The sequence below is a fragment of the Engystomops pustulosus genome, chromosome 8 (genome assembly GCF_040894005.1).
Source record: "Engystomops pustulosus chromosome 8, aEngPut4.maternal, whole genome shotgun sequence".
Classification (NCBI taxonomy): Eukaryota; Metazoa; Chordata; class Amphibia; order Anura; family Leptodactylidae; genus Engystomops; species Engystomops pustulosus.
In genome coordinates this window covers 22,366,908-22,384,641 of record NC_092418.1, presented here as the reverse complement: position 1 = coordinate 22,384,641, position 17,734 = coordinate 22,366,908, and the positions used below count along the sequence as shown (strand labels likewise).

The 17,734-nt window shown below is 43.5% G+C and overlaps 2 protein-coding genes across 4 annotated transcripts in view; one reads left to right on the top strand and one right to left on the bottom strand.

Moving 5' to 3' along the window:
* IFT140 (intraflagellar transport 140) overlaps window positions 1-17,734 on the top strand; it is a 54,945-nt gene that overhangs the window by 25,304 nt on the left and 11,907 nt on the right. For 2 of the 3 annotated variants that reach the window (XM_072120256.1, XM_072120255.1), the window contains exons 17-19: window positions 308-439; window positions 1,734-1,769; window positions 2,959-3,161. In XM_072120256.1, the coding sequence (XP_071976357.1) occupies window positions 308-439; window positions 1,734-1,769; window positions 2,959-3,161 (371 nt within the window). The remainder of the gene's footprint in view (window positions 1-307; window positions 440-1,733; window positions 1,770-2,958; window positions 3,162-17,734) is intronic. The other variant, XM_072120257.1, reaches the window with a different exon arrangement.
* Window positions 5,718-17,042, bottom strand: TMEM204 (transmembrane protein 204). Its single transcript, XM_072120254.1, has 3 exons — window positions 16,095-17,042; window positions 9,751-9,906; window positions 5,718-6,345 (listed from the first exon to the last, which is right to left on the bottom strand). Exons 1-3 carry the CDS (start codon window positions 16,354-16,356, stop codon window positions 6,101-6,103), a joined length of 663 nt encoding a protein of 220 aa, XP_071976355.1. The 5' UTR covers window positions 16,357-17,042; the 3' UTR covers window positions 5,718-6,100.

The following is a 17,734-nucleotide window of genomic DNA, read 5'->3' as shown; positions in this document are numbered from 1 at the left end:
TTGGGGGGGAATTTAACAAGATGTTCAGCCTCTCCGTAGGTTGCAGCAGATAAACTAAGATCAATTGAATTGCGCTATAACCCCCCTGGAGGTTCATCAAAAGAGTAGGAAAAACTGAATTCAAGTTGTGACAGATTCATTATATCACAGTCACCTTAACACCCATCAAACTTTGTCGTCTCCTGTGTTCCTTTGATTAATCACGTAATATTGATACATGCTGATCTACTTACTCCCTCCGAGTTGGCTGGAATCATGGAAGGATATATGGATCATGGATTAACAGCTGAGGTTCCTTTACTTGCAGGAAGATATCCTGGTTATGTCCTTTTTCAGCACCCAGGAGCATGGCCTTTTACTTCAAGAAAGCTTCCCACGACCTGTGGCCTTCCAGTCTCTCCTTGGTATTGAGGTCCCACATTATTACTTTACTAGAAAGGTGAGTAACAGTCACTGTAAGGTAAAAGGTGATTGCGTCTCTCTCCACTGATTAGTCTGCCAGAATATAGGCCTTTATTTCATGAATAGAAAAGATGATGCTAAATTGCTAATATAGTTTCTGCCACTAGGAGGCTGACACTAAAAAGCGTGTTTGTTCAGGCTTCTTTGCATTCTACTAATGTACGGCTAGATGGCGACACGCTGCCAGATGGCTCTGATTCCTACCCATGAACTTTTTCTTTATGTTCATGTAGATTCTGGTGCTCAAATTTGTAGTAACAGCAGAGGCATAGTAGAGGCATAGTTGGCAAGTAAAGATGCGTTCACTTTGGGGCATATTTACTAAGGGCTGTGCGCCACTTTTCTATCAGACTTTGCATGTTCTTTCTAGGTATTTATGAACTGTCCGCACCACATTTGTGTTGTATGCAACGCTTTTGTGGGGCAACTGCACTACTCATCATGTGACACAAATTTCTGCACTGAAGGGGGTGTTCCAGTGCTCAGTCCAAAAGTTTGACAGAAATTTTAAAGGGGTTTTCCCACGAAGGAAAGTTAGGCCTTATACTATGGATAGGACCTAACTTGCTGATCAGTGCTTTATGGAGCTGATGGAGATCACCCAGCGCAGTGCAGAGAGTCCAGGGTCATCATTGGTTCAGATTTTTCTCTCTTCTTGCCTCCTCTGAACTGCTATAATGTAGGGCTTATTCAGACGGGCGTCTTCGAGGTCCGTATGCTTTTCTTTTTTTTTCGCGGATCTCAGACTTCCATGACTCCCATGGAAGTCAATGGATCCGCAAAAAAATACAATGGACTGCTTACAGATGACATACCTATGCAGTTTATTTTTTTCTCAAATGTTGCTAGGCCACTAACTGGGCAGGGCAGAAAGCAGATTAGAAACCCAAACACAGTGAATGGAACAGGAAGTAAACAGCGCCCTTCTTTATGTAGTGGTCAGACCAAGTTACTTCAAATCAGATGCCAATTATAATAAAGGGCACAGCAAAAATCAAAAGCAGTGTTATTTTTCTTTGTGTTATTATTATTCCTTGTGTTTTTATTATTTGTGTTATTATTATTTGTGTTGTTATACCTTGTGTTTATTTTGCTTGGCATTACTACTTCTTGTGTTATTATTCTTTGTGTTATTTTTCTTTGTGTTATCCTGTGTGTGTTTCTTGCACTTGTGTCTGTTTGCTTTGTTGCTTATGCACAGCTACATTCCTGTGTATTTATTTTGTGTGTTATTTAATTTCTGTCTGTATCTTTTTGCCATCCGCCTTCAGTTGTTATTCCGGAGAGGCTGTGTTTATCAGCCTGTTGTAAGTATACAGATGCCCCCATGACGTTGCTTTATTTCTACATTTTATTTTTTGAAAAGTGTTGATCCTTCTGTGTGTTTTAAAAGTTGGGAGAATTCTGTGTCACTTCTCACTTTTTACGGGAAAACCATATAAATATATTGGGGGAGATTTATCATACTCTGGCACTAGTGTGGCGGAAATGATAAAAATTTATGCCCTTGATACATCAAGAAGCTTAGGTTTGTCACAGTAACGTCCCGCGATGGCTACACCCTTTTGGCATGGAACTGGCATAAAGCGGATAATAATCGCAATGCCTGGTGGTGTGCAAGGCATTGCATTATTTCCAAATTTCATGATTTGGTCTTATTCCCTTGGTTTCCATATCGTCTGCATTTTAATAAAAGCAATGAATAGAAATAACAGAGATGAAAAATGACTTGGATTTTCATCCAAATGCATGTCAGCGTATTAAGGTATGAAGTCCCCTTGTCGAGCTGATTATCAGAGCTTTCTCATTCATGTATAGACATTTAGTTACTTATGTTTGAATTGCATAAGAGACAAGCCTCTGCCAGACACTGATGATGGTAGCTTCATCTCTCTTTGGAACAGAAGGATTGGGCACATTGAAAGCCAGTATGCCGACCCTTCTTTTCTCCCACATTTCCCATTGGACGAGAGGTTGGACACCCTCTTATATATTTCATGGTGTTTGTCTAATGTGGATGTGGGGCCTACCTTCGAATAACCCTTTATTTATGGGCTAAATGGTGACTTTGGCCACTACAAATGTCGTGCATCCAGATCGTGCAGCGTGTCACTGTTTTCATCACAACTAATAAAAGTGTATGAGGTAGTGCTGCGATGTGCATTACATTCAGAATATCATTATATTGCAGTTGTATCTGTGTGCTGGTTCCATCACAGCCATATTTCATTTTTATTAGCTGCGATGAACATCCCAATACCCTGCAACCTTTTGTTAAGGGATAGGTAACACAGGCAGAGTTGCTTTTTGATCCCAGACTAAAGCCTATTGTGAGACATAAATTGTGTCCAGATGGTTACTTTGCTCACTGTTTTATAGTATATATATATATATATATATATATATATGTGTGTGTATATATATATATATATATATATATATATATATATATATATATATATATATATATGTTCTAACTGCATTGAATATTCACAGCCTGGTGAGGATGAAGAGAAATCTGAAAGGGCAGAAGAGGACACCCCACACATCCCCAACATGGTGGCCAAGAAGCCACTGCGAGACTTCATAGGACTAGAGGACTGTGAAAAGGCAACACGAGATGCCCTGCTGAATTTCAGCTTTTACCTGACTGTGGGAGACATGGATGAAGCCTTCAAGTCAATCAAGCTTATAAAGAGGTAGGAGGATATACATATACAAGATTATATGAATAGTGATGTTATAATGGCATTAAAGGAAATCTACCATCAAAATCCATCATGATGAAGCAGGGACACTTACTCTCATAGATCCAGGCACAGTGACCCAGTGACTGTGGTAATCTTCTTATATTTGTTATACATGACCTCCATAATTATAAAATCATGTTTTTATAATTATACTAATGAGCCTGAAGGCCCAGAGTTACCAGAACCCCTCTGTGATGCAGTTTTAGATGCTTTTACACTTTGTTTTACCTTCCTCCCACTCTCCCAACACTTCCCCCTCGCTCTGACTACTGGAATCTCACAGTAGGAGAGGGAAGTGCTCCTGCACAGTGTAAAAGCCTGTGAAGCTACAGCATGGATGGGCTCCTGTAACATCCACCAGAGCCCTTCTAGCTCTAGCTCAGAATTTGAAGTTGAAGAAGTTTATTTTAGGAGGAAGGAGGCCATGGATAACAAACTTAAGAAGATTACCACAGTCCCTAGTGTCCCTAGTTTAACATGATTGATTTTGATGGTAGATTTCCTTTTTATCTTCTAAAGTAGGAATAACATAATTTGATGATCAAATGGGATTAAATACTATCGTGCCCCTCAAATGAATAGAGCTGCTGTAGTACCCATGTCCAGCCAGATGGATGGAGAGGCACCACTGTGCAGAAAAAAATATAATCAATTTTGATCTGTAAGGTTCTTCGAGCTTGGATCCCAATCCCCCTCCCCGATCATAATGTGTTGGCATGTCCTATCTTTTATAATTAAAAATACCCCTTTAACATGCAATCTAACACTGGTGTAGAATGAAATGACACTTTGTTGATTAATAGCTGAACATGAGAAACTATGTGAAAAACTTAAAACAAATAATTACGATACCTGCGCCAGAATCAAAAGGTGTATCTATATATACATATAGAATAACAGTAGGTGCCAGAAATGGATACAATTAATTCTCCATAATGTTCTAGTTAGAGGAATATAGATTAGTATCTAATCTATATTCCTCTAACTAGAACATTATGGAGAATTAATTGTATCCATTTCTGGCACCTACTGTTATTCTATATGTATATATAGATACACCTTTTGATTCTGGCGCAGGTATCGTAATTATTTGTTTTATGTATTTCGTGGCTTCCGATTATGTGGTAACCACGTGGTAGATTTGGGTGCAGGTCACCTTTCTATAGATACCAGCGACACTCGTTAAAGGTTCTTCACCATATTGCGCCAATCCAAACAATTTTTATCCTATGTGAAAAACTTGTTTGTGATGGTAAGACCCTCATTGATGAGACAAAGTGACATTATCCATGTCCCTTTATATATTGCTGAGCAATTGGCGTTTACCTCCAGGCTCTAAATTTAGTGGAATAGTCTGGATTTATGAGACGTCCATGTGAATATAACCAAAGGGAAATGACCTTGAACCCTCTGCACCAGGGACAGTAACAGAGGAAATCCACTCAAGCTGTGATCCAGAAGGAAGTCCATACTAGGATGCAAGTTGTTTCTTCTAATCGAGGCATTTTCACACCACGTAGGAAGTTCTCACTAAATGATGAGCTGAAGGGGAAGCATCTTTGTCTTTAGGATCTTGAAGCCTTGGGGCAGGAGAAGGAAGTGGTGATATTGAGGATAACACAAAGTAGAGTGTGAAGTGAAGAGCCGTATACTCCTCCTTCATATCTGCCCTGCTAATTATTATTGAGGTTGTATTGCCCTGAAATATATATATTTTTTTCTCTTCTTTCCAAAATTTCTCATTACATTTATAATACTACGTTTCTAATTTAGAATTGCTATAATGCGCTGTCTTATTACACTTAACCCATCGCCCCCCTCCAATCCTAAATATACCTATTTTGAGGTTTTTTGTTCACTGGTGAACTCCCAACTACCCGAATGAGCAGGAAACCACAGGTGGTCCCCAGGGAAAGACTAAAGCAGAAGCAGCATTGGTTTAGGGCCTCTTATTGTAATATTGTAGAAGGTCATACCTCAGCCTATCAACTCATAAATTAACAAAGTTAATCAAATTCTCATGATGCCTCAGCACAGTGTCGCATTACCATTTAGAGACAGAACTTTCATACTGTGCTGGTGCATCAGGGGATTGACAGCAATGTAGTTCTGTCTCTAAATGGTAATGTGACACTGCTGAGGCTTCATGGGATTGACAGCAATTAACATCTGTCTCCAAGTGGCAATGTGATACTGTGTTGATGCAGCAGTGGATTGACAGCACCGCATTGCCACTTGGAGACAGATGTCGATTGCTGTCAATCCCATGATGCCTCAGCAGTGTCACATTGCCATTTAGAGACAGGACTTCATTGCTGTCAATCCCCTAATGCATCAGCACAGTAGCACATTGCTGTGTAGTACTGTGATTACCGTCTCTGCTGTGCTTCTAATGAATGGATTGTATTGGCAGTGATTTTGCTGCAGGGGGTAATAGATAGAAAACCACTAAAGCAGGTTTTAGTTTTGTAATACTTATAATGGAAATGGTGATAAATAACAACACATTAAAATATATTTATATATATATATAGGACTTGTGGTTATATCATACATTAATAAGATATAAAATTGATATCTTCTCATGAGTCCGATCCTCCAATACGTCGCATAGAATGTATATAGTCTGTAGTCGGAGAACCTGGAACAACTTGGTCCGGGAATTCTATTAATATTATCCACCACACGATAGATGAAATCTTTCTGTACTGCATATGCATGGGGATGTCTAGCCGTGGCTGCTTCTCCATAGGGTATCCATCGCCATTGTGAGGGCTCCATCCATAGAAGGTGTAAAATAACAGCACAGACCCTCTGTAGGTAAGTAATGGTGTGATACACGTGTGTAGACGTGTATGGAGTACATATATACCATACAAGGACTGTCATCAGCAGGGAGATTCCACGTAGTCATTGTCCAGGCCTCTGCGGAAGCGGCCGGTCAGTGTACGGCTGATGACGATGACGCGGGGCGCCATACAGTCCTCTCTCCGATGAAGGATGTTCCATATCAGAATAGCAGCTGCCAAAGTTGCCAGTAGGCAAGCACCAATGTCTAGGTAGCAGGACCAGGAGAGGGTTGTGTGGGGTCCGATTCGGTAGAAAGTCACCAAACCTATAACCAGGACGAAACCTAAAAGAGAAAGGGGAGGTGATTTATTGGTAAGGAATTAAAGGGCTTGTCCATTTTAAGCGCATTCTGTGTTTGTGTAACAAAAAGTTGTTCAGTTGCTCATGGTTTTCTAGAGCTCTGCTTGCTGTCATTCTATAGGAAGTGGATAGTAATCTGTCCCTGGTCATGTGATATCACACAGGGGCACGGCTCGTTATATCACCAGTCATATGACAGGTGCACGGCTCGTTATATCCCTGGTCCTGTGATGTCACACAGGTGCATGGCTCGTTATATCCCTGGTCGTGTGATGTCACACAGGTGCACGGCTCGTTATATCCCTGGTCGTGTGATGTCACACAGGTGCACGGCTCATTATATCCCTGGTCATGTGATGTCACACAGGTGCACGGCTCGTTATATCCCTGGTTGTGTGATGTCACACAGGTGCACGGCTCGTTATGTCCCTGTTCATGTGATGTCACACAGGTGCACGGCTCGTTATATCCTTGGTCATGTGATGTCACACAGGTGCACGGCTCGTTATATCCCTGGTCATGTGATGTCACACAGGTGCACGGGTCGCTATATATCCCTGGTCGTGTGATGTCACAGGTGCATGGCTCGTTATATCCCTGGTCGTGTGATGACACACCGGTGCACGGCTAGTTATATCCTATCCTTGGTCATGTGATGTCACACAGGTGCACGGCTCGTTATATCCCTGGTCGTGTGATGACACACAGGTGCACGGCTAGTTATATCCTATCCTTGGTCATGTGATGTCACACAGGTGCACGGCTCGTTATATCCTTGGTCATGTGATGTCACACAGGGGCAAGGCTCATTATATCATAGAGAGAAATCAGAGCTGTGTGTTGTAACGAGCCGTGCACCTGTGTTACATCATCATAATTTTCAGGCGTATGCTTAAAGGAAATTTACCACCAGGATGAAGGATTGTAAACCAAGCACACTGACATACTGGTGTGTGTTCCCTCTGGCAGGATCTGCTCTTCTTTAGGCTTCTTATGCCCTGGTTTTAAAGAAAAAAAGGCTTTAAAATTATGCAAATGAGCCTAAGACTTTGTTTGTGAACACCAGGGCATAAAAAGCTGAAGAGCAGGTCCTGCCAGAGGGGGCACACACCAGCATGTAAGTGTGCTTAGATTACAATCCATGATCCTGGTGGTAGATGACCTTTCCAATCTATAGATCTTAGAATATAAATCCACCCTATTATTGGGGCAAGGGTGGATTCCACAATTCTTAATGAATGTAATTTGGTAATTAGATATATTCCCCCTTAGTAATGACTCCATGTACTTCCATGTGAATGCTCCTGTCAGTCACTGGCCTCAGAAGGCGCGTTCTATACATACGATTTTTTGGTGTTTTTGGACCGTTTTAAAACGCATGAATGTTTACCTTGCCTTTGGCTGCTTTGAACCTGTTTATCTATGAAACAGATTGAACCAGCCAAACACATGGTAAACATTCAAAAACAAATGAAATTTTTAAACGGATTGAAAATGCATGCTTTAAAAAGGTCCAAAAACGCAACGTGTGGCACCACCCTTACCATTGTGGCCAGTGATCAGCTACAGTCCTCACCTGGAGGTACAGGGTATCGTTCTCATGGAAAGACCCCTCGCACCTCTGTACATCCTATTCATTTCAATGGTCAGCATGTAACACTTTATTTCCCCAATGGTGGCGCTCCTAGGGAAATAAACACTAGTTGTCGGATTCCTTTAACAGTGGGACAACCTGTGGTTAGACCATTGTCAAGAGACCAAAGGGGACTGTCCGAATTTGTGTGCGATGGCCCGCAGCTAGTAGTACGGCTCAGCCGCTCTCTGTCTGTTGTGAATGGGAAGGAAGCTGAGTGTGTTGTTATTTAGTCTCTCATGGCGCACAGGGGCACGCACGCTCCCCGCGGCTATATTTAGCCTGCCCCTGGCTTCCTTTTTTTGTGCTGCAGTCTGCGCTGAACACTGGGCGAAGGGACAGAGACTGAAGGGCGCCAGGATGTCCCCTCACAGGAGGAGGAAATGCCTGTTACTACCTGTTATGCAAACTGGGCCTTGAAAGCCTGGGACATGGACAAAATTAAAGGGGAGGGGGGGATTTGGAAAAGAAAAAATAGTTGAGGAAGCAGCTTAAAGGGGCAGTCCTGTAGCATTGCCATATAGTGAGATAATGGAAAATACTTCATTGTATAAACTACTAGGCCCGGGATGACACCGCATGTTCGCAATTTGAGACCCCTCTTCATAGAGGACCAGTCATGTCTCCTGATACTTTACCACTCCTGACAATTCTGTAGCATCAGTTCCCATAGCTCTCCATTCCCGCATTCCCGGATGGTTATGAATAAATTGACCACTGGGTGATACTATGCTGCTAGTCAAAGGGGTGTGTCCTTACACAGACTGATTGGACTGTGTGACAGTATGTAGGGATGAAGGATTGTAAACCAAGCATACTGACATACTGGTGTGTAACCCCTCTGGCAGGATCTGCTCTTCTTTTTGCTTCTTATGCCCTGGTTTTTACTAAAAAATAAGTTGAAAAAAATATGCAAACTCTATTGACATCTATGGAACCCGGAGCCCATCAGGCTCATTTGCATCATTTTTAAAACCTATTTTTGTAAAAACAAGGTCGTAAGAAGCTAAAATAAGAGCAGATGCTGCCAGATGGGGCACACACCAGTATGTCAGTGTACTTGGTTTACAATCCTTCATCCTGGTGGTAGATGTCCTTTTATGGTTGCACCACAATAACACAATCGAGAAGTACTACTTTAAAAGGATAAAGTACCACTTTCATTTGTTGGATGACAATGGCCCTGCTTATCAGCGGACAAAATAGGTAAAGGACAAAAATTAGCGGAGACACCCCAATCCCTCTGGCCACTGTGTTTCAATGTTCAAAGACATGTCCAGTTGCAAAGTGCTTCCAAAAATCCCAGGAAAGTCAATCACATTTCTCTTTCCTTATAAACTCCATCTTGGGGGGGGGGTTATAAAGTGACAAGTATCTCTACTTGTCCAGTAAGTAATTGCCGACGTGTCTGACCAGTTAAACTAGTTGAATTGAAGACTTCCAGATTGTTTAGCTGTACTCATTCGTCATATTTCAAGGCTCCTCAATGGGTCGGACATTGACTTTACAGCTGCCTATAGATGACACTAGATGGATGTTTTCCCCCTTTATGAGGATAGCTAAATTGGATAATGTCATGGCTACCGATACAGGAAGGACCAGCCCCCCCTGCCCCTGAGGGCAACTTCTCAGACCCTACACCTCTCACTCGTGGCTGCTGTAGATCCGCCCCCCCCCCCTCCCACTATATATGAGAACTGCATGGTCCATGTCCATCAACATACTAGTTATTTTCATTGTACATGTCATACTTACTTGCAAGTTGAAAAACAGCAGCTATGGCCTCCTCCCACCACTGGGAATCCTGGGTAACGATGGGCAGCTCCACTAAACCCATGAGGAAGATGAGCTGGCCAGCGGTCAGGGCCACCGTAGCAATGAGATTGCAAGCCCTCATCATGTCAAACTGCACTGCAAAGGAGACAGGAAACAGCAGGTCACTACACCCAATCCGTGTTTACATCACTTTCTTAATTTAGACCAAAAAAAAGTCACTTTTGCAAAGAATAATTTCAGGGGGGAAAGGACTAAAATAGTTTATATGGAGCCAAGATAAATGGTAAGATGGAAAGGGATACTCTGACCTCCCAAAAGATACATATTACCGCATTCTATTGTGTTGGAGTTTTCTTTAAACATTTCTGTCTGCCTGCTGCCACCACTAGAGGGAGCTGACTCTTTAAAGGCAATCAGTCCCAAAACTGCGCAACTCTGCGGCCAGGTTATGTCTCTAAGAGAGGGGGAAGGTGTCCGCTGACTTAAAGGGGGATGGCCAGAATTACAAAAACATTTAGCTTACTTCCAGGTAAGTAACAGTACTGTCAGATTTACACACTGTTTGTGGTATTGTAGCTTAGCTCTTTTGAAGGGTATTGAGCTCAGTATGTGGACATGTGTGATGTTTTTTGTTGTAGGAACAAAGTTTTTCTAATCTTGGACCACCCCTTTATGTCCGCTACAGTTCCTGGTGCATGTCAGTCCCTTTATCACCGCGTTCTTGTGATCTCTGGGGGTCCCGCCACTGATAAGACGCTTGTTCTCTCCCCCGTATGTCTTGTTTGTGAGACGACAACTTTAAATCCGCCCCTTTAAATCCTATTTTTGGTGACATTGGGTGTCACTGTCTCGGCACCACTGCTCTGTATGAATGTTATGGCATCTGCTATGGTAACCTACTATTAAAAAACTTGCGTATGTGGATAAGGATCTCCGTCCATTAGGCCGCATTGTCTTTGTGTGATAGGCACACGCTGTTCTGCATCCTGCACATGTGGGTCTGGATATCCGCTCCTGCATCGCTTACATTACTGGACCTGTCTTACAGCCTGTATTGTGACCCACTGCAGGCACTACTGGTCATACTACACAGTCCTATCTATCCTAGTTAGTCAGAAATTTCCAACTCTGAGCCAGCACCATCCGGGGAAATTCAGCTGAGACTTTTTTTGGCCAGAAAGTGGCGCATGGTGCCCAATAATCTGTGTACCGGAACAAGAAAGTATCTTGGACCAGGGAAGACTCTATGATTAGCCCTTGCGCACAAACAAGGACTAGCAGGATTTCAAACTATGACCACTAGTTGACCATATGACTAGACTGAGGTCCATCACTGTTGGGATACACATCTATACTTACCTACTAAATTGGGCCCCCTACTACAAAACAGATGGTACATATATGTTTGGCAACCAGATCACTTACCAATAACTGACTGGTCGTGTTTACCTATGCTAACTTTTATCAAAAACTGAATAGGGCTATATTCACACGGCGGGCACACGGCGGCGCCCGGGAGAGTAGAGAAACTTGATGCACGGCGCTGCATTACAAGGAAGGAAAGGACATGTCCTATCTTTTACCCAGGTATGGAGCAGTACAGTACGGTGCCCTGCACCCATTGCCGGCCTATGTGGGATGTATATATGACGTATATACCTCCCCCCCTCGGCCATGTGAATGCAGCCTAAAGGTTACATATTATCTACATTATATGGTATCTACTTTCATATGTAACCTATATACAGTGAAGTAGCTGTGCCGCGGGCAGTGGACACTAGTGGGGGCCCGTTATGTGCTTTGCTATGGCGTCCCCCATAGGATTAACAAAGCGGTGATTCCTGGGGTTATAGGATGCTTGCCGTACTTCTGTCCTACAGATTTAGTGATCCCAGAATTACCCTCACACATGTTATAGACCAGAGTACAGCGGATTGGCGGAGATTTGGCGCTGCTGCCCGCGCTATCCTGTAACATGCACTTTACAAAGCTGCACACTGTGTAACACACGGCTTTCTACATGTGGTATTTGACCTTTGGGGAGCAGCGGAGGGGGGAAGGAAAGTGAATGATGAATGTTTTATTACTGTGTGACCTAATGCCTGCTGTGCACTTTCTGTGTAACCCTTTCCATGCTGGTGAGACCATCATCACACTACAGCTCGGCCTCCTCTCACTAGCGGAAAAGGTTAATATCCTGCACCATATTACACAGAGGAATAAGGGAAAATCCATCCTTGGACTGCTGTGTTTTATGGAGTGATCTCTCATATACTTTTCTAGACTTTTTTTTCTTCTTTTTCAGTTTTTGTTGTTGTTTTTTTAGTAAATTTTAGATTGATGGCATCAAACATCATTATTATCCTCAGGACTAATATATAAAAATACTGATCCAGTTTTGTTACTACCTAGTTGGAGGCGAGGATGGGGCTAAGTATTTCTTTGAAGGTTGGATGACTAAAAAATTGCCAAAAAAGCTTTTTTAGCTTGGTAATTGTCCAATGTTCTACAGTTTTGTCTTTACACACTTCATTGCACTACTGCAATATGACGATGCCTTTACAAGGGTCTCCTGATGATAAAGGGAACCTGTCAGGACGATTTGGGGCACTCAACCTCCACAAAGACCTGTTGTTGGTTCAGTGTCCCAAATTCCCCAGAGAGGTTAATTTTAAGTTGATCACAAAGGACTGGTCAGGGCGGGTAGCACCGTGCACACAAGATGCTACAAACCGCCCGAACCAGGCTCTGGCTCCATATAAATTCTATGCCAGGACTGGCCTTGTGTAGAATACTACTATAATATGCGCTAGGATGCTGCGTGCCAAGCCCAGCCCATCCATGGTCCCCTCTCCACCCACTTGGTATGTAGGTGGGAAAAAGTCACAATTCCTCTACTAGGAATTATGACTTTTTTCATGGCTTGTACAACACAAAACTGGCGAACAAACCATAAATAAATGCCCCCGACCGCGCAGTCACAAGGGGATCGGAGAGGAGTTCAATGTATCTTATCAACTTATTCTTAGGTAAACTACCCACCAGATAGAAGGGATAAGCCAGTAGTTAGTAGCACTACATATAATGTATTCTGCATGTACCCCTCTTAGTTAGTAATATAGAAATTAGGGGCTTACACAGAACAAACAAGTTTTTATACAGATAAAAACAAGTGTACAACAATGAAAGGAATCAATGATCACCGAAAAGTTGCATCATGGGAGTCTGCCCCCCAGCTCTGCTTCATTTTTGGTGATCGTTTATTGATACTTTAAGACAAGTTATCATGAATATGAAACAAAGATGATATTTGTTATGCATAATTTGGCTTATATGTTTCTTGCACAGGGCTGGTGTTCCTTTCTAGGCAAGTATAAAGATTTGTTGTACTTTTTAGCAGCATGTAACAATTTAGGTCACTAAACCACAGGTTCCAATTACCTGTAGTTGGTTTATTGTCCCTGATAGGTTCCCCTTAAAGGAGTTGTTCGGAGGTTGAAAATCATGGCTGCTTTCTTACAAGAACAGCTCCTCTCCTGACCAGGGGTAGTGTGCGGTATTGCAACTAAGCTCCATTCATCTGAGCTGCAATACCAGCAGAAACCATGATCCGGTGTGGCGCTGTTTTTAGAAAAAAGCAGCCAGGTTTGTCAACCTCTGTGCAACCCCTTTAAGTATTTCTGATCCAGGACCTCCAGCAATCACAGTAAGTGTTCGGTCTCTCTACACCGCCTCCATAGGGAATATTAAGCATTAAACAGAACCTACTTCTGTGTTATACAGGTTATGATCGGTCCTCCGAAATAAGATTCTTGATAATCATTCTATACTGTGTCTTAGGATCCCTCCTGTACCAACTCAGAACTGTTAACTCAGAATTCATAGATGTAAAAAAAAGAAATTTGATGTGAAAACTGGACAACCCCTTTAAGGTCCTGCTGTGCTGTAAAGTGAAGGATAGCACCGCTAATGCTGAGACTAGTGGGCATCCAATATGTAATTTGGTGGTCCACCAGCAAGAAATTATGTTTAACAGTATATTCAATATACACATCTGTATATTACTCAACAATGACCACTTGTAATGCTTCATCTCTCCTGTGGTGGCGCTGCTGGAAGGGACTGAACTTTTTTAGGTTCTTCCAGAAATTACAGGTGATCACTGGGGGTCTCTGCAGGGGGAAAACATCTACATGTACAGAATAATAAGACAACAGGGATGTATAAGCTGCCAATTTTGCTCTAAAGAAATCCCTTAATAGTAAAAGTGAACACATTGTGACCTCTGAGGACCTGGCAGTTCTCAGAAATGACACCTAGCTGTGAAGTTACTATCTATGAATTTATAATATACAAGCTCTTATACCTCTTGTGTCCTCCCTCATCCTCATAGACTGTAAGCTTTTGTGTCACTCCTTCATCCTCATAGACTGTAAGCTCTTGTGTCACTCCTTCATCCTCATAGACTGTAAGCTCTTGTGTCACTCCTTCATCCTCATAGACTGTAAGCTCTTGTGTCACCCCCTCATCCTCATAGACTGTAAGCTCTTGTGTCACCCTCATCCTCATAGGCTGTAAGCTCTTGTGTCACCCTCTCATCCTCATAGACTGTAAGCTCTTGTGTCACTCCTTCATCCTCATAGACTGTAAGCTCTTGTGTCACCCCTCATCCTCATAGACTGTAAGCTCTTGTGTCACTCCTTCATCCTCATAGACTGTAAGCTCTTGTGTCACCCCCTCATCCTCATAGACTGTAAGCTCTTGTGTCACCCCCTCATCCTCATAGACTGTAAGCTCTTGTGTCACTCTCTCATCCTCATAGACTGTAAGCTCTTGTGTCACTCCTTCATCCTCATAGACTGTAAGCTCTTGTGTCACCCCCTCATCCTCATAGACTGTAAGCTCTTGTGTCACCCCCTCATCCTCATAGACTGTAAGCTCTTGTGTCACCCCCTCATCCTCATAGACTGTAAGCTCTTGTGTCACCCCCTCATCCTCATAGACTGTAAGCTCTTGTGTCACCCCCTCATCCTCATAGACTGTAAGCTCTTGTGCCACCTCCTCATCCTCATAGACTGTAAGCTCTTGTGTCACTCCTTCATCCTCATAGACTGTAAGCTCTTGTGTCACTCCTTCATCCTCATAGACTGTAAGCTCTTGTGTCACTCCTTCATCCTCATAGACTGTAAGCTCTTGTGTCACTCCTTCATCCTCATAGACTGTAAGCTCTTGTGTCACTCCTTCATCCTCATAGACTGTAAGCTCTTGTGTCACTCCTTCATCCTCATAGACTGTAAGCTCTTGTGTCACTCCTTCATCCTCATAGACTGTAAGCTCTTGTGCCACCCCCTCATCCTCATAGACTGTAAGCTCTTGTGTCACCCCCTCATCCTCATAGACTGTAAGCTCTTGTGTCACCCCCTCATCCTCATAGACTGTAAGCTCTTGTGTCACTCCTTCATCCTCATAGACTGTAAGCTCTTGTGTCACTCCTTCATCCTCATAGACTGTAAGCTCTTGTGATCAGGGCCCTCACTCCTAATGTTCCAATATGTAGTGTAATATTATATTTGTATATGTCCCCTATGGTTTGTGAAGCTACGGAATATGATGATGATATAGAAGACAGAATCAAAAAATGAGACGTCTTCCAGATTTCCTATGGATTTATATTACATACCCAGGGGAATTACTGGTTTCACATTGAGCAAATCCTCTCCGAAAGACAACTTTTTCTAAAGAGGCATCACTGTGTGATGTATAAATATATAATTGGAACATCACTGATAGACTGGGGCCAATCACAGGTCATGGAATCCACTGCAAATTTCTGCCGTTAACTAGAAGCAGACTCGGTGTCGTCCCTGTTCTATGGTCGGTGTCTACACATCCTGCTGATCACCGGTGATCAATACTCAGAGCAATCACCATTCTCTTCCCACTAGTCTCCTGTCTCGCAGCCGTACAGGAATGGTCATTTATGCTGCAATCTGAATGACGGATCACACAGGTCCATCACAAGCGCCGGATCCTCCTGGAGTCTGGATATTGACTTGTAGACGTTACCAATGAGAAACCAATCGCATCAGAATTTGGGGTATTTTTGCCCATAGACATCAAAAATGTACATTCTATCTTCTAGGTTGGTCTGATCTCCTCATAGAGTGTAAGCTCTTGAGCACAGGGCACTCACTCCTATTGTGTTATATGACTGTGTTTGCTCTGTAGTGTCTTATTTGTCTCTATATGATCTGCGTTGCTCTATATGAATACAGGTTTATTATCAGGTCAGTGAATTGCAGCGTAGCCACGCTCATACTTACACTTGACCATGCTCCGGGATTCTTGTAACCCTGAGGGCTCGGACCCCCAGCCAATGGACTGGCACAATCTTTCATCTCCTTGTCCTGGCCTGGTGCTTAATCCTCTGCCAGCCAAACACATCTTCCAGAGACCCACGCTGCGCTTGCGCCCTTCCTCCATGGTTTGGTAAACCCAGTTTGGGGTGAAAGCAGCCACATTGTTGAGGATAAGCGACACCAACGCTACCGCCACAGCCGCCGCCACTAGTTTGTGCATGCCCATCGCCTGTTGCCAGTGGTCCTCCACTTACATGGGATGAGCCCTGCTGCACCGCACTGGGTCAGGAGCAGCTAGAGGACATCTCCGCTCATTTTGGGAGGTGGAAGCCCCCCAGAAACGGCACAGCCGGACACGCCGGCTTAGAAGTCCCATCTAAGGAAGACTTGAAGAAAAGGAATCCCAAGAAGTTTCTGTCTCCGCTCTATCCACACTCCTGCAAGGCGACCCCCACCTCCTGCACTCGGAGATGCCACAGCATTCCCGTCCGGACCCCACCAAGCAAAGAGAGCCCCCACAAACGGTGGAAATCGGACTCTCCTCTTCCCACGCTCAAAGAAAGAAGACAGATGTGTTCCAGATGTGGCCCCTCTCGGTCCACTCACAACCAAAGTGGGCGTCAAGCAGGAGTCACTTAAGGAGCAGAGGGGCAAAAGTTTCCATATTTCAGACAAATCGAGCAGCCTCCGAAGATTTCCAGGGAATTTGAGGAGCAGATTGTGGAGCGTCTCCCTGCAGAGTCTGAGCCCAGCAGCGTGTGTGCGAGCGGAGAGAGGGACGGGGAGGCAGCAGCTGATAGGAAGTTTTTGTTTTACAGATATATATATTTTTGGCACGGGATTTTGTTAATTTGTTTCCTAACTGTCTTCTCTCGGAGCAGAGGAAATGGTTGTTTTTTTGTCGCTGCGTTTCCCACCCCCCTTTCCTCCCGCCATCGCCCCCTCCTCATTGGAGAGTTTTGGTCAAGCTTTGGGTGTAGATAGATGTTCTGCAAAGAACCTCAAAGCAGGATGCATTTCCTGGAAGGCAGCCCCCCCCCCTTCATGTCCAAAGCCCAATATACACCCCCTCCCCCTCCCAGTCTGTATTATTTATCCATCTTCTCATAAGAAGCACAGCTGGAGGGGGAGAAGGGGCTCGCGCCTCCACCCCTCCAAGTCATAAGGAAAGAATTACAGCAAAAACGTTCAATCCAAAAGCATCCAGATCCCTCGGGGTCCGTGACTTTTTCACCAATAGTGAACTTTGGATTTAAGGTGTTTCCCCTTTTAAAGGACATCTACCACCAGGATGAAGAATTGTAAACCAAGCACACTCACATACTGGTATGTGCCTCCTCGGGCAGGAATCGCTCTTCTTTTAGCTTCTTTTATGCCCTGATTTTAAAAAAAAACATTAAAATTATGCAAACGACCCTGATGAGCTCCGGACTCTATAGATGTTAAAGGAGTTTGGAGCCCCTCATAATTTTTAAAACTTTCTTTTTTACGGAAAAACAAGGGAATAAGATGCTTAAAGAAGAGCAGATCCTGCTAGAGGGGGCACACCCCAGTATGTCAGTGTGCTCGGTTTGCAATCCTTCATCCTGGTGGTAGATTTCCTT

Excerpts from the sequence above, each read along its gene's own strand:
- TMEM204 (XM_072120254.1), bottom strand. The coding sequence starts at position 16,356 with ATGGGCATGCACAAACTAGTGGCGGCGGCTGTGGCGGTAGCGTTGGTG. Across the intron at positions 9,907-16,094 it reads ATCCCGGAGCATGGTCAAGT|TGCAGTTTGACATGATGAGG; the intron begins GTAAGTATGAGC and ends TCTCCTTTGCAG. Across the intron at positions 6,346-9,750 it reads TGCTGTTTTTCAACTTGCAA|GTTTCGTCCTGGTTATAGGT; the intron begins GTAAGTATGACA and ends TTTCTCTTTTAG.